The sequence below is a fragment of the Octodon degus genome, unplaced genomic scaffold (assembly GCF_000260255.1).
Source record: "Octodon degus isolate 3935 unplaced genomic scaffold, OctDeg1.0 scaffold00251, whole genome shotgun sequence".
NCBI lineage: Eukaryota > Metazoa > Chordata > Mammalia > Rodentia > Octodontidae > Octodon > Octodon degus.
In genome coordinates, this window is record NW_004524827.1 from 1,483,252 (window position 1) to 1,497,670 (window position 14,419).

General features: G+C 36.5%; 1 protein-coding gene across 3 annotated transcripts in view; it reads right to left on the reverse strand.

Moving 5' to 3' along the window:
• Positions 1-14,419, reverse strand: part of Tenm1 (teneurin transmembrane protein 1) — a 713,845-nt gene that overhangs the window by 177,099 nt on the left and 522,327 nt on the right. For all 3 annotated transcript variants that reach the window (XM_004646075.1, XM_004646076.1, XM_004646074.1), the window contains exon 15: positions 11,336-11,552. In XM_004646075.1, the coding sequence (XP_004646132.1) occupies positions 11,336-11,552 (217 nt within the window). The remainder of the gene's footprint in view (positions 1-11,335; positions 11,553-14,419) is intronic.

Genomic DNA, 14,419 nt, shown 5'->3' on the forward strand with positions numbered 1-14,419 from the left:
AGAATATATGCAGTGTATTATTTGTTGAAACTGTACTTCCGATTTGATTTGAAACTGTCTCATTGCTATATGTTTATCAATAAAACTGTAGAGAAAAAATAAAAAAAAACTGAGGTAATGGGCAGCCCCCCCAGTATAATTATTTTGTATATTTTCTTTTCTTTTGCCTTTGCCCCACCTACTTAATTTTTTTTGTGAACTACTTCTTCCCATTTCACAATATCTTTTGTACATTTTGGGTGTTATTTAATTCTTTCAGTTTCTCACACCAGGGAGACAACATGCTGTTTACACTTGTGAATTTGATTTCTTTCCCTAAGGAGTATGGTCTCAAGTTGTATCTATTTATCGATAAATGTTTCAAGTTTATTTTCTTTTTATGGCTGAGTAGTACTCCACTGTATAAAAAGACCACACCTTTTTTTTTATCCACTCTTGGGTTGATGGGCATTTGGGTTGTTTTCAAGGTATGTTTAGCTATTATAGATTGTGCTACTATAAACTTAGGTGCACATATATCATTGTGGTATGATGTTTTTTATTCTTCAGAGAAGATACCCAGAAGGGGAATAGCTGGGTCAAATTGGATAACTATTCCTAGTTTTTTGAGGAAACTTCACACTTATTTCTTTAGTGATTGCACCAGTCTACATTCCCACCAACAGTGGAGAAGGGTTCCTTTTCCCCCACAACCCCTTCGGTATTTGTTATTGGTTGATTTCTTGATGATAGCCACTCTTTCTGGGGTGAGAATCTCAATGCTGTTTTAATTTGCATCTCCTAAGGCCAGCCACATAGCTCAGCAGATTAAAGCACCTGCAAGCAGGTGCAGGGCCCAGGGGTTTGATCCCTGGGCCTGCCATGCTGGCCCCTCCCTTGGGAATGAGCATGTTTGCATGCACCTGTGATCTTAGCTCTTGGGAGGCTGTAAATAGGTGGATCACTATGAGTCCGATCTAGTAGTGAGACCCTGAACAACATGTAGATGCCTCCCTAAAATTAAAAATAATAATAATAATTTGCATCTCTTGAATGCCCAGTGATGTAAAACATTTTTTTTTCATATATTTATTGCCATTTACATTTTTTCATCTGGGACGTGCCTATTCATCTCAGGTGGCCATTTTTGGATTAGGTCTTTGAATTTTGGGGTAGTCTGATTTTTTTTCCATTTCTGGGTTATTGCTGGAAACTTGAGGTCAGTTTCTCTCTGTAATTGTTTAAAGACTTCGTTTTATTTGGTAGAATGATTTTGTCATATATATTTATGTTCAACAAATCAGTTGAATTTAATACCACTGAGTTGAAGATCTCCAGGTTCCCTAAGAAGCCTGGTATTCCATTTTTCAGAGAACATTTTGCAATTTGTAAATATTTTAATTAATTTTGCATTTACTGAATACTTTTCTCATTCTTAAATTTGAATTGATATGACAGTAAGTATTTATGAGGTACACTATAACTAAAGATACACGTACTCATGCCCAGAATAAAGAGAACGTATTACCACCTTGTGTGGTGCTGCAGTCTATGGTTAGGGATGATTTTAGGTCTCTTCTGTCCTGATCAAAGAACTGAACAAAACAATCTAAAATGGTAGCACAGTTTTATATTTATTAGAGGTAGAGAAAAATAAAAAGAATGGGGTGGTGCTCTGCAGAGCAAGTTTGGTTCAAGTAAAAAGGGAAGAAAATACAAATAAAGATAAAAGTACACCTTATCTGTCTTAATTATTTTCATGTTGCTGAGACAAAATGCCTGACACCCAAAGTTAGGGGAGGAAAGGTTTATTTAGCTCGCAGTTTGTTGAAGGTTCCAGTCCTTGATTAGCTGGCTCTACCTCATGGTGGCACGACAGAGGAGACATCACAGAGGAGCAACTGTTCATGGAAGGTATAAGATAGCAAAGCAACATGGGATGACCACAGCTCTTTCTAGTCCTTATATTTTATCTTATCCAGGGTACATCACACCCTTAATCCTAGCACCCTTGATTCTTGCATTGCATCATGAATCAGTCCTAGCATCACACATTCTAGATGTGTTAATTCTGAAAAAACCCCACTAGTCACTACATCAGGCTTCAGGGGGACATTTAGACACAAGCCATAATACTAACCTAAGTGCAGGGCAGACTATTGTGAAAAGGCACCCATGGTGAGTCCCTAATGGCATCTGTCTCTTTTATCTATTTCCCACACTGAGGTCACATACAGAGGTTGTCCTATGAAAAGCATACTCCAGTTTGCCTGAGCAGTCTATGTACAGGGTTGTGAGAATTGCCCTGTGCTAGTGTTTTGGTATCTGATCATGCCTTCCTTTCCAGCCAGTTTAGTCTCCATCCTAGCTTTCTACCTCAGAAGAACATATACCCTGCTTCTAGATGAGAGATATCAAATAAAAAATTTGCTACCATTTTTAATATACCAAACCATTATAATGTAGAATGATCAAATTTTGATATTTGACTGCCTCTATGAACAGATTATAAACTCTGTGATTAAAAGGACCATATGTCTTTTGTTTGCCTGCTGCATCTACACAATTCTTGGTATAGAGTGGATTCTCAAAATGTATTTGTTTAATTAATGAGTAGATATATACTCACTATTCTTTTGAAAATTGATTCATTATCAGGATATAATATGACATTAAGAATGGCAGAGGTGTTTGAGGACTTATGAAGTTGTCAGTTACCCTGGAAATATGAAAAGTTTAATAAAATATACTTGAAAACAATGAGTAATATCTGCCAAGTTATTTAAGGTCAGCAACTTCTTTAGCAGTGATTATCTTTCTGAAACTTTTCCTTAATGTCATTCTTAGGTCAATAACTTGTTTTTCTGTTCACAGAATTTCAAATAGCATACATTCCCAGCTGAACTGAGTATAGAAAACATGTTTTATTAAACAAATTGTGATGAGTACTATGGCCATTGCCAGGTGTCATAGTTAATTAGGAACAAGAATTAAGATCTTATTATTGAGTATCATATGGCAAAGAAAAAGGAGAATGTGGGCAGGTAGAATTTGCCAAGAATTGTAGGCTTAAAGCATTTGTAGTACTTTGTTTGAGGCTCTTCTCTTTGGTTTTCTAGTGAAAAAATAATCACAACACATATCTAAGTGAGTCAGAAAACAGCAACCTTCCTACTGACTTTTAAGTTTTTGGCTTTGCCGAAGTACAGGTAGAATTTATTATGTTGTTCTTGTTGTAACGGACTTCTCCTTGGTGTGTGTGAGAATTTGTATCTGTGTCAGAAGGAGTTGTGTTCTTTATAAATAAAAATAGGAAAAAATAGTTATAGTGAGTTTTATGCCTTCAAGTGAGAAGTGGACAGTGCCATGAAAACCTCGGAGTCAATCGCGAGTCTGGATGTTGTTTTTACATAAACAAGAATTATAGCTGGGTTCAGAGAATGGGGATAATTATGATGCTTACTGATATTTTTCTTAGAACTTGCTTTGGAATTGCAAAATGCCTTCCTTTATCTTCTTGACTTTGCTTTTTATTTTCTATGTGCTAAATTTTGATTATTTAGTTTGTTTAAGTCACAAATATTTATTGGTTTGTATGCAGTTACAAATTATGTCAACTATTGAGAGTCGGTGACAGAGATGGAAGATCTTAGGAGTTAAAAAATAAAGAATAATTACTTATGAATGGTTACATTCATACTTCATCTTTTAGGAATTTAGTTCCTCTGCTGTTTGAAGAATTGTAATCTTACCTTTAGGCTGCTTTTTAAAATGGGCATTGCCTTTCAATCCTAATATGTGTGTTCCAGGCAAACAAAATGAGTTTTTCATTAGCAAATGTGAGCAGAGTACTTCTACTTTAAAATCAACACTACTAAGTCACTCACTTGCTCACTCACTCACTCACTTACTTACTCACTCAATCACTTACTCTGTACTTCATATTTTACCTTCTCTGTAGCAAGTATTCTAGTAAGACCTGGGGATATAGCTGTGTGGTAGACTAAAGTTGGTAAAAATTTCTCTGATACTTCTGTTTCCGACTTGATTTCCTTTTCATTATAATACAATATGCAAGCACAAAGTTCTTTGGGTCACTAGTTTTCCTTAAATGAAATGCCTCCACTGATACTATGTATGGTAGGGGAAATTCAGAAAAATACAACTGAAATCCAATCCGAACTCATTTGTTTTTGTGAATACAGTTCATTAAGAGCACAGTAAGTTGAAGAAAATGATTTATATGGTGCGAGAAATTTGCCACTTGGTAAAAATAAATTATTGGCACTTTTTACTTTATTTAAATTTATTGGTAGAATTTAGCAGATCACATTCATCATAGGGAATTTGTATCTGTACATGACATATCTTCATTCCTCTTTTTTTCCCGTTCTTATCCTCTTATTTCAGACCCCCTTCCCATCATTCACAAGGCTCTGTTGTCAATTTATACTTTTTTTCTATTTTTTCCTTTCTCTTCCTTCTTTTCCCCCTCCACCTCATTTGTTTTTGATTTTGAAGAGTTTCTTCCTGTTCTACAATATCTTCTTTGCATTTTTGTTATTTACATTTTCAGTTTCTCACATCAGAGGGATAATTCAATATTTGCACATGTGTATCTGATTTATTTCAATTATGAATAAGGTTTCAATGTCCATCAACTTAGCTATATATTTCTCAATTTTATCATTCTTTATGACTGAGTAATAGTCTATTCTATGAAAAAGCACACATCTTTTTTTATCCATTCCTCAGCTGATAGGCATTTGTATTGCTTCCAAGATGTCTGTTACTCTTCTTTCATTGCTGGGACAAATACCTGACACCCAAAATGAAGGAAGGAAAGGTTTATTTAGCTTACAGTCACTGGAGGTATCAGTTCATACTCAGCTGCCTCCAAGTCAGACTGACACATGGCAGCGGGCAGTCATGGTGGTAGACCATGAGAAAAATGGAAGAGTAGCAGCAACAAAATGGCCACAGAGAGGAAGTCTGTCTCCCTGTCTCTCTTATGTTACATTCAGGTTATCTGCCCCAAGGCTGGGTGTAGTTCTCACATTCATAATACCAGCAGTACTAAGACCCATAATTCCAGTGGATCATGAGTTAGTCTCAAACTCTAGAAGTCCCTGCCCCATGACTGCATGAGGCTTTGGGGAGACAACTAGACACAAACCATAACACAAAATTTAACTATCATAAACTTCTGCTATCAACATGAGTCCACATATATTGCTGTGCTATGATGCTTTTCATTCTTTTGGGAAGATACTCAGAATGGAAATAGATGGATCAAATGGGACCCTTAATTCTAGTTTTATGAGGAATCTCCAAATATCTGGAACAAGACAAAGATGCCCACTATGACCAGTTCTATTCAATATAGTTCTGAGAAAATTATTCAGAGCCATTAGACATGAAAATAAAATAAAAGGAGTATAGATAGTGTTATAGTTTAGGTATATTTGCCTTCCCAAAGCCTCATGTAATTATGGGGCACAGGCTTTTTCAGAGGGGGCTGAATCTAGAGTTTGTTACTGATTCATGGTGCAATGCTGCGATTAAGGCTGGGTAACTTATTAGACTGGAAATGACCTAAGCCCAGTCATCTGGATATGATAAATAAGGGCAGAAAGAGGTTTCTTTTTCCCTTTTGCTCTTGTTGCTTTTGCTGTCTTCCATGGCCATTGCCCCTTGGACAGGCCACCCTGCCTTGGATCCAACCGATTGTGGACTGAAACCTCCACAAACTATGAGTGAAAAATCTTTTCCTCCCTTAATGTTGAACATCAGGAATTTTGTCTCACCAATGAGAAAAGTAACTTAGGTATGAAAAAGGAAGTTAAATTATCATCATTTGAACACGACATGATATACCAAATAGAAGATGACAAAAATTCCACCAAAAGACTTCTGAATTTGGGGCTGGGGAGATGGCTCAGTGGAATAAACACTTCCCTGGCAAGCGCAAGAGCCTGAGTTCAATACCTGGTTCTGAAAAAAAAGAAGACTTCTGAATTTAATAACCAAATTCAGTAGAATAGATGGATATAGTCAAAACTCAAAAATCAATTCCATCCTATACACAAACAACAGACGCAATGAGAAATTATAGAAACAATACCCTTTATAATATCATCAAAAAAGAGAGTACACTTGAAAATTATAGTACACTGAAAAAGGAGATCAAGGAGGATATCAGAAACTGGAAAGATAACCCTTACTCCTGGGTAGGAAGAAATGACAGTGAAAATGGCTCTAATCCCAAAAATTCTATATAAAGTTAATATGATCTCAATCAAAATACCATTAACATACCTTATACCTTACAGAACTTGAGAAAATATTCTTCAAATTCATTTGGAATCAAAAGAGACCTCAAAGAGCAATAGCAATTCTGGGCAATAAAGGCAAGTCAAAAGACATCACAGTCTTTGATCTTAAAGTATATTACAGAGCTAGTGTGATTTAAAAAAGCAGCATGGCACTTGGAAAATGAAAAAGATAGACATGAAGATTAATGGGATGGATTAGAAGATTCAGAAACAACTCCAAAATGTGCTCTGCCACCTGATCTTTGATAAAAGGGCAAATATGTTCACTGGAAGAAGGATAGCCTCTTTAAAAATAGTGCTGGAAAAAGACCTTCCACATGCCAAAGACTAAAACTAAACTTATATCTCTCACCATGCACTAAACTAAAGTCACAATGAACCAAGGACCTCAATAATACAATAGGAACACCAAATCTTCTGGATGAGAGAATTAGTACAACTGTGGAAGACATAAGTGTAGGTAAAGGCTTTGTGAACAAAACCTTGGTGGTATAGGAATTATCACAAAGAATCAACACCTGGTATCTCATCTTATTAAAGAGCATTTACACAGCAAAATAAATCACCAACAAAGTGAAAGAAGAACTCATAGAGTGGGAAAAATTATATCAGCTGTTTTTCAGAAAAAGAACTAATACCCAGAACACATAAAGGAAAAAAAAATAGACACTTCAAATTCAAAGATGTAATCTAAAACTGGGCTTCTGAGATGAGTATACACTTCACAGAAATACAAATGTCAAATAAATATATGAAAAATGTTCTGCATTACTGATCATTTGAGACATGCAACTTAAAAAATTGCTGAGATTCCACCGCACCCCAGAAAGAATGGCTATCATTAAGAAATCAACCAATAACAAATGCTGGAGAGGCTGTGGGGAAAAAGGAACCCTTCTCCACTGTAGTTGGGACTTGGGGCTGGAGCAACCACTGTGGAATTCTTTGATATTTCTTGCATCCAGAGGTGAGATATGTGTTCCTTTTTTTTGAAACTGGACAAGCTCTTTGAGTGCCTTGACAAGCAATATCTAACACCAATGACTCTGTGGCAACTTCTAAACCTAGACCCTAAGAAACTGTCAATTTTCCATTTGCTGTCTCTCTGGAACACTCATTCTTGTGGTCCTGAGTCACCAAATAGTGCTAACTAATCTAAGGCTGGTTCACATGACAGCAGGCCATCCAAGTAGCCAATAGGTAGATTGTGTGTGTGGAGAGAGAGGAGAGAAAGAGAGAGTGAGAGAGAGAGAGTGAGAAAGTGAGAGAGCGAGAGAGTAAGAGCGAGGAGAGACAGAGAGAGAGAGAGAGAGAGAGAGAGAGAGAGAGAGAGAGAGAGAGAGAGATTGAAATCTGCTTCCCATTTATTGTAGTCCCTGGCCATTTGACTCATCCCTACAAATGTCCCAAATATCATGGGGCAGAGATAAGCCATCTTATTCATGTCCTGCCTGAATTCCTCACCCACAACATCATAGGATACAATGAGAATTGATTATTTTAATGCATCAATTGATGTAGATTGACATACAGCAACAGATCTTTAAAACAGTGAGAGCAAATTAGACTTGGTCCTTGTCCTCATGGAATTTAAGATTAATCAATTCAAGAAATTCATAATTAACAATGTATACCTCAATATGAGCTAAGAAACTGAAATGGAGCAAATTTGTAGAAAATTAGAAAGAGAAAAAGTCTGTCATCTTGATTACTCTCTTCATTTTTTTTTTAACTTATTAGAGCACTGTTGTGGGCTTGGGGTATGCTAAGTTTAGTTAGTTCTAGAACTTTCCAATAAGTGATAGGCATTCCATCAGTGGTGAGCCAAAGAGGCAACACTACTGTGAATTTTTAAATCTTCACACCATATTAACACATATTCTAAGTGATAGACGTAATAATCAGATAAATGCTTGTCCATGTATAGATTCTTCTTGTATTGTGCGATCTGAATTATCTGATATAATTATTAGTGGGATACAAGACACCATATACTAATAGCCCTTGCTCCAAAGGAATTTATTAGCTTAAAGCATAAGGCAGAATAGACACCAATTTATTCATGAAGTCTACACAGGAATTCTGTGAACTGAGGATAGAACTACTCTTCCCTTAATGTCATTTCTATTTCATATTCAGTCATCCTGTTTCTGCTTTTAAACCGAAATCATCAAGAGTTCAATACTGAGCAAAAATGATGCATTAGATGTTTAAAAGATCTCAGTAAAAGAGACCAGAAAACATCTTCTACCTGCCTTGCACATGAGAGATCTTTCCAAGCAAAGATGTAGAAAAAATGTAGGCCACTTTGGCACTTTGGGATGCTGAGGCAGGAGGATATGAGTTTGAACCAGCTTAGGTAACTTAGTAAGACAGTTTCTAAAAAGAAAAAGAGCTGAGAATATAGCTCAGTGCAAATGCTGCAACTTTAATCTTCAATTCCCAGCTCACGTGTGAGTGCACACACGTGCACATGTTCAGAACAGACATCATGAGCTGAAACACCAACAATGCCAGACATGACATTGTACATGGGAGAAGTGAGCGAGGTAGAAGGTAAAGTGAGTGGTAAGCTAGAAAGGTATGACATGTCCCAACCTGCATGGCAGCTGGCCTTCAGCTCCAGATTACCTGTGCCATGTCCATGGGCCAGAGATTCCAAGATTTGTGAATTTTCTATAGAAGGTAAATATTTCAATTTTCAGTTTAGATCTTCTAATTTCAAAAATGTCAGGTCAAGGAAAATACACTCATTGATGCTTTGAAGCAGCTTCTGATGTAAATTCCTGACATAGATTGATGTAGGGATCAGCTTCTCAATGGTTACAAAATAGAGAAATAAGTCTAGCCAGACCTTGCTGTCAGTGGTTGCACTAAGCCTGGTAGAATTTCGTTTTCTAAATGCATTTCTCCATTAGTGATGGTGAGTGAAACGTCTGGCTTTGCAAATTACTGCTGTCATTTACTTTAATGTACTCTTGTTTTTACATATTTATAAAAACCTTTTACATTATTAATAGTGATTAAATGCTTAGACACTGAAGATCAATAATGCTTCTGTTCACCTATTTACATTATTAAAAAGTAATAAGTCATACAGTGTACGTAGAATATGTGGTTTACTTTGTAGTCATGTTTAGAGTAGACTGAAGGAAGAAATTGGGCCACAGGGCAAATTGCATTTAGGAAAAGATGATCACTGAGTTGAATTTGCTAAAGACTTTATAAGCAAGCTGCAAGTTGGCACTGATGTCACACAGTCTTGGGGCACAGAAGGCACATGTTTTGTGTACTCTCACATCCTGGTGAAGCTTACTTAGAATCAGAAAATCTAGTCTCCTTTGGATGCAGAATGATGGAGTGTCATTTAACCTTTGTGTGTCCTTGTAACACCTAGTCATTTGTATGCTACTGTCTTTAGCTCCAAAAACTTCTGATTATGGAATTGCTCAGCACCGAGTCAGCTTTGTTGGTCACCTTTTGTCAATGCAGCTATCTCTCAATTGTATGTCATAAAAGCAAAGTGATTCATCTGATTATGGCAATAAGTGTCATATATCTGTTTGAAGAGACCATCCCCAGAATCAGAGGGGATTCTTAAATATTGTCAGGGTCATCCTCCCCAGCTCTCTATGTAGCCAAAGCGCCTCAGTGCTGAGGTTTACAGATAGGGCTTTCAACACTAGTCTTTCTCAGTTCCAACTTGTATTGACTGTAATCTTGGGCAAGTAGCTTGACATCTCACTTCTTGTTTCCTCACAACTGGAAAGGGGGGCTTGTAATATAATAGTACTGTGTGGAATTTTTATAAGGATCAAATGCAAGAGCATATATAAAGGCTTAGTTTAAGGTCTGACACATAACAAATGCACAACTTACATGTAATAAAACGCCCATTTCATATCATTCAATTGTATTCTTTTACAAAAAAGTTGATCATTCACACTGAAGTCTGTAAATTATTTCATTGAAATGTACTAAATTTAAGTAGATTTTAAAGAAGTCACTTGATTTGTCTGTGTCTTGTGTTGGCAAAAGCACATTTTTATAGGATAAATTTGATGCATGTCACTAGACGTATTTAAGGGCAAGTGGAAATGGGACAACTGTGATACAACAAAAAGATTGTAGGTGTTGGTACAATGCAAATTTGTTGTCTGTGTAATTTTGGGCAAGTAAGTTAATCTCTCTGAAACACAGTTTTTTTCACACATAAACTATACCTAATACAATTATCTATTTTATAGAGATACTGTGGAATACAATATATGCTTAAAGTGATTTGTAAACTAAAATTACAATATAGATATAAAGTATTATAACCATTATTATTTATGTAGGCAATAAGAATTGGACTTCTTCTTTGCAAAGGTACCTCACATGAAAATGCCATGTTTTCTTAAAGGACATATAGTTAAATTGTTTGTCTTCAATTACTTTTCTTGGAAAAGGCCTGAATCTTTACAGACAGGTAGGATATATCTGTCATAGTTGAGACCACTGGATGGAGGCCTATCATTCTGAATTTATATTTTACACAAGAATAAGGAGACTCAATCAAACCAGGGGGAGAAAACGGGCATTAACCATCATGAGTAAGAGGTTTGTTCACTCTGTGAACTTCTGGCAAGCATTGTTGCTGAAGCATGAATCCAAACCATGGGGGTTTAAGACTGTCCATTGCACAAGTACTCTGCTCTGGGTCACAATGACTTATCTTCTGTCTTACACTGGCCCTCACTTTCTTCCCTTCCTTGAATTGAATGTGCTATTTAATACTTCTTTTTGTCCTAGAATTTGTTGTTTTTTCTAATTTTTTTCCTGTCTCACTTCTCATATGATTTCTTCCCCTTAAATTAGTAAGGAATTAGGCATTAGAGAGAAGTCCTAAGAAAGATATCAGTATGGATTTTACGGAATGAAAAGTACCTTCATCTTTAGAAGACACCTTCCTTTCAAAGTTAAGGGAAAACACAAGCTCTATACATTATGTAATGAAATACATAGATAAATAATTATACCTGCTGTCGAATGAGAGCTCTGGAGGAATGACATGAGTACTGTCCTTGCCAGTGAGGAATTTGATTCGGTCATAGAAGAGTCTTGAAGTGTGCTGAGAGAAGAGGGGTTGGCTTTGCTGAATGAGGTCAAGAGGATCTGGTGAGCCCTGACAGAGAGGACTTGCATAACAGTTGCTTTGTTGACAACAATCAGGGTCCACACAGTCGGTCAAACCATCTGGAAAAAGAATCCCAAATCCATTTTGATATTTAGCTTCAAGAGAAATTATATGGCTTAAGATTTACAAAATGGAGAAAAAAAATAGAACATGAAGATAACCAATAACATTTGAGTTTATAATCTCTCAAATTTTCATGTTTTTCATGAGTTATAGCTCACAGAATTTATATGGCACCTGAGAGAAATGAAAACTATTTTGTTCATAAATCTCTGCTTTTGAAATTCTCCAGCATTTATCAACTGGAGAATAAAGTTTCTAATGTTATACTTTTGCTTTTAGGTGGAGCAATCTTTTAGGTACCCCCCTTTACAAGGTTCTATCTTTTTCAATGAGACCATTCTTTCGAAATGGAAATTATTTCTTATAGCTCTTTTGAATTCCTCTCACATTGCACATCTATACAGTTAGCAAGTATTTACCAACTCAAATATGTTTGTATTCTTAAAAAAGTACTTCCCAATTTTGTTGTCTACTAGTAACTCCCAAAATATAAATTGAGATTTTCGTGGTGGCAAAATATCTAGGCCAGTGGTTTTCAAATGTTAAGTTATTTACCTGGGGACCTTATTAAATATGCATTTGCTTGAGCTCCACCTACTGAATAAGAATTTCTATGGGGCCTGGGAGTATGTAGGCTTAACCAGGTTGATTTAGTCATACATCGAGGTTACAGAACAACTTACAGAAGAAGCTACATTTACTTATGCTTAGCAGCTGTTTTTTATACAATCACTGAGAAATGTGAACTAAGTGAATGTGATAAGTTATTCTTTCATTTTCTGAGCCTTCACCATTTCTTTCAAACTTCTTAGTCCACTGCTGTACCAAGAATGGGAAAATCATATAATGGCTTCACTATTTGTTGGTGTACTATCTGCAAGGCTTTAGCCTCAAACCTGAATTATGTAGGGCACAAAGGTTACTTGTTGAAAGAGACTAATGAGAATCTAATAGGTATAAAATGTTGTGTTACATGCTTCTGAAGTTAAAGAGAGAAAGATAAAGGTTTTAGATAAAGGCTTTAGAAGCGCACAGGTTAGAAAAATAGCTATGTGCAGACAGCTGACTCTGACTAGTAAAATGTGAGAAGCACAGTGCTATAAGACGATGCCATGCAAGGAGGAAGTGGAGTGATTAATTGAATAGATGGATACTTCATCTCATACCTAATAAGCAAAAATTTAACACCCTTCCAGTGTCCTTAAAGAAGGCAAGAGGCTCTAATTCAGCTGTTCAACAAGGGTAAATACAAAGATGCTAATCTTTTTGGTTTGCAGTGGAATAGGAAGATTCAGATGGATCCCTGGCTCCTTAGCTCTGCTGTTGAAATTTACTGGCACTGGTTTCCTGCAGTTTCTTTACTTGCTCTCTGTCCCCCACTTGGCTGTTCCTGTTGAGCTGGAGGGATATGTACCACAGCTGGGGGCAATGAAAGCCAGAAACACCACGAGAGTAGGCATTTGGAACAGCAGCCCTACGGCACCCAGGAAATATTTTTCCCCACATGTGGTCCTTTCAAATTCCCTGTACCATAGACACTACTTTGATTTAAAAAGCTGTTTGCTTTCCCCTCTTGCTTTCCCTATTTGTTCAGTATATTTCTATTTCTCCATACACATATTTCTTTTGCACTGATGGTAAATTTTAATTGTGGATTTTTTAAAAAAAATTTCCTTCTTTTCCCCTTTTGTCTCTCATTCAGAAAATTATGTTGATAGTTTTTCAATAGATTTCGATGCCACTACTCTCTTGAACTCCAATACATTGTTCTCAGCCTCTTATTAGCACATTATCTCTTTACTCCGCTAGTTAAACATCTGGGTGCACTGAAAAGTTGGCATATATACCGACTTGATTAAAAGAGTTCTCCAATGTCTGCAGTTGGTACATGACATATTAAATAATGGAAAACTGCTTTTCAATTGGGCAGTCACCTTTATTGTACCTTGTTATTAAAGAGTGAATTTGTTATTATTAAGGTTATATATGTGGAAGCACCTAGTGTCATGCCTGGCAAATATTAACAAATGCACTGGTAATAGTCAGATTGAGTATTTGCAGGCTGCATCCTATCGTCCACATAATTCAAACTTAAGGAATAGAAATCAATTCTAAATAAATAGTAATGTCAAAATGATCCTCAAGATTGGATTTTAAAACTAAATATAGAATCAATTAAAAATTAAGACTATTCTCATCTAGTTATGAATGTAGATTCCAATCTAATGTTTCATATCTAGCAATTGACTATTATACAGAGCTGACCCTCTGAGATACCTATTTTCTAAAAAAAAAATAAGTCTTCTGATCAATCTAGAAAAGCCACAGGCAGTCACTTCTATAATGGTATGCAACCCCTAAACTCTAATTCTTAGGCAAATCCAGCATATGGGCAAAGACCCATTTGCCAATTATCACATTAGATAACACCTTGTACAGTATGTCTAGACTGTTACATAGAAGTGTAAATGACAGTCACACTAAATGTGTGTGTGTGTGTGTGTGTGTGTGTGTGTTATTAACAGTTCTTTTATTTTTCTGAATTGGAAACTGTGGCATTGTACTGACACTCAAGCTCAAGGTGTCAGATATAGAAATATCAAACGTTAACTGATTTGAATTTTAGGCCCTGTTCTCTATAAGTGAGTTGTGGAGAGCTGCGAAGGACCGCGCCTACAAGATGGCACTGGTTTCCGCCTTCCACCCCCCCGTGGGTGAGCGCTCTCTGTGCACAACAACTCCTTATATGGCCAGGGCTGCTGTCATGATTCGCTTCTGCATATGCTGGACCCATGGGCGATCCCCACGTGGCACACTGGGATTGGGCTCGGGAGTATATATTAGCCAAGGGCTGGGGGATTGG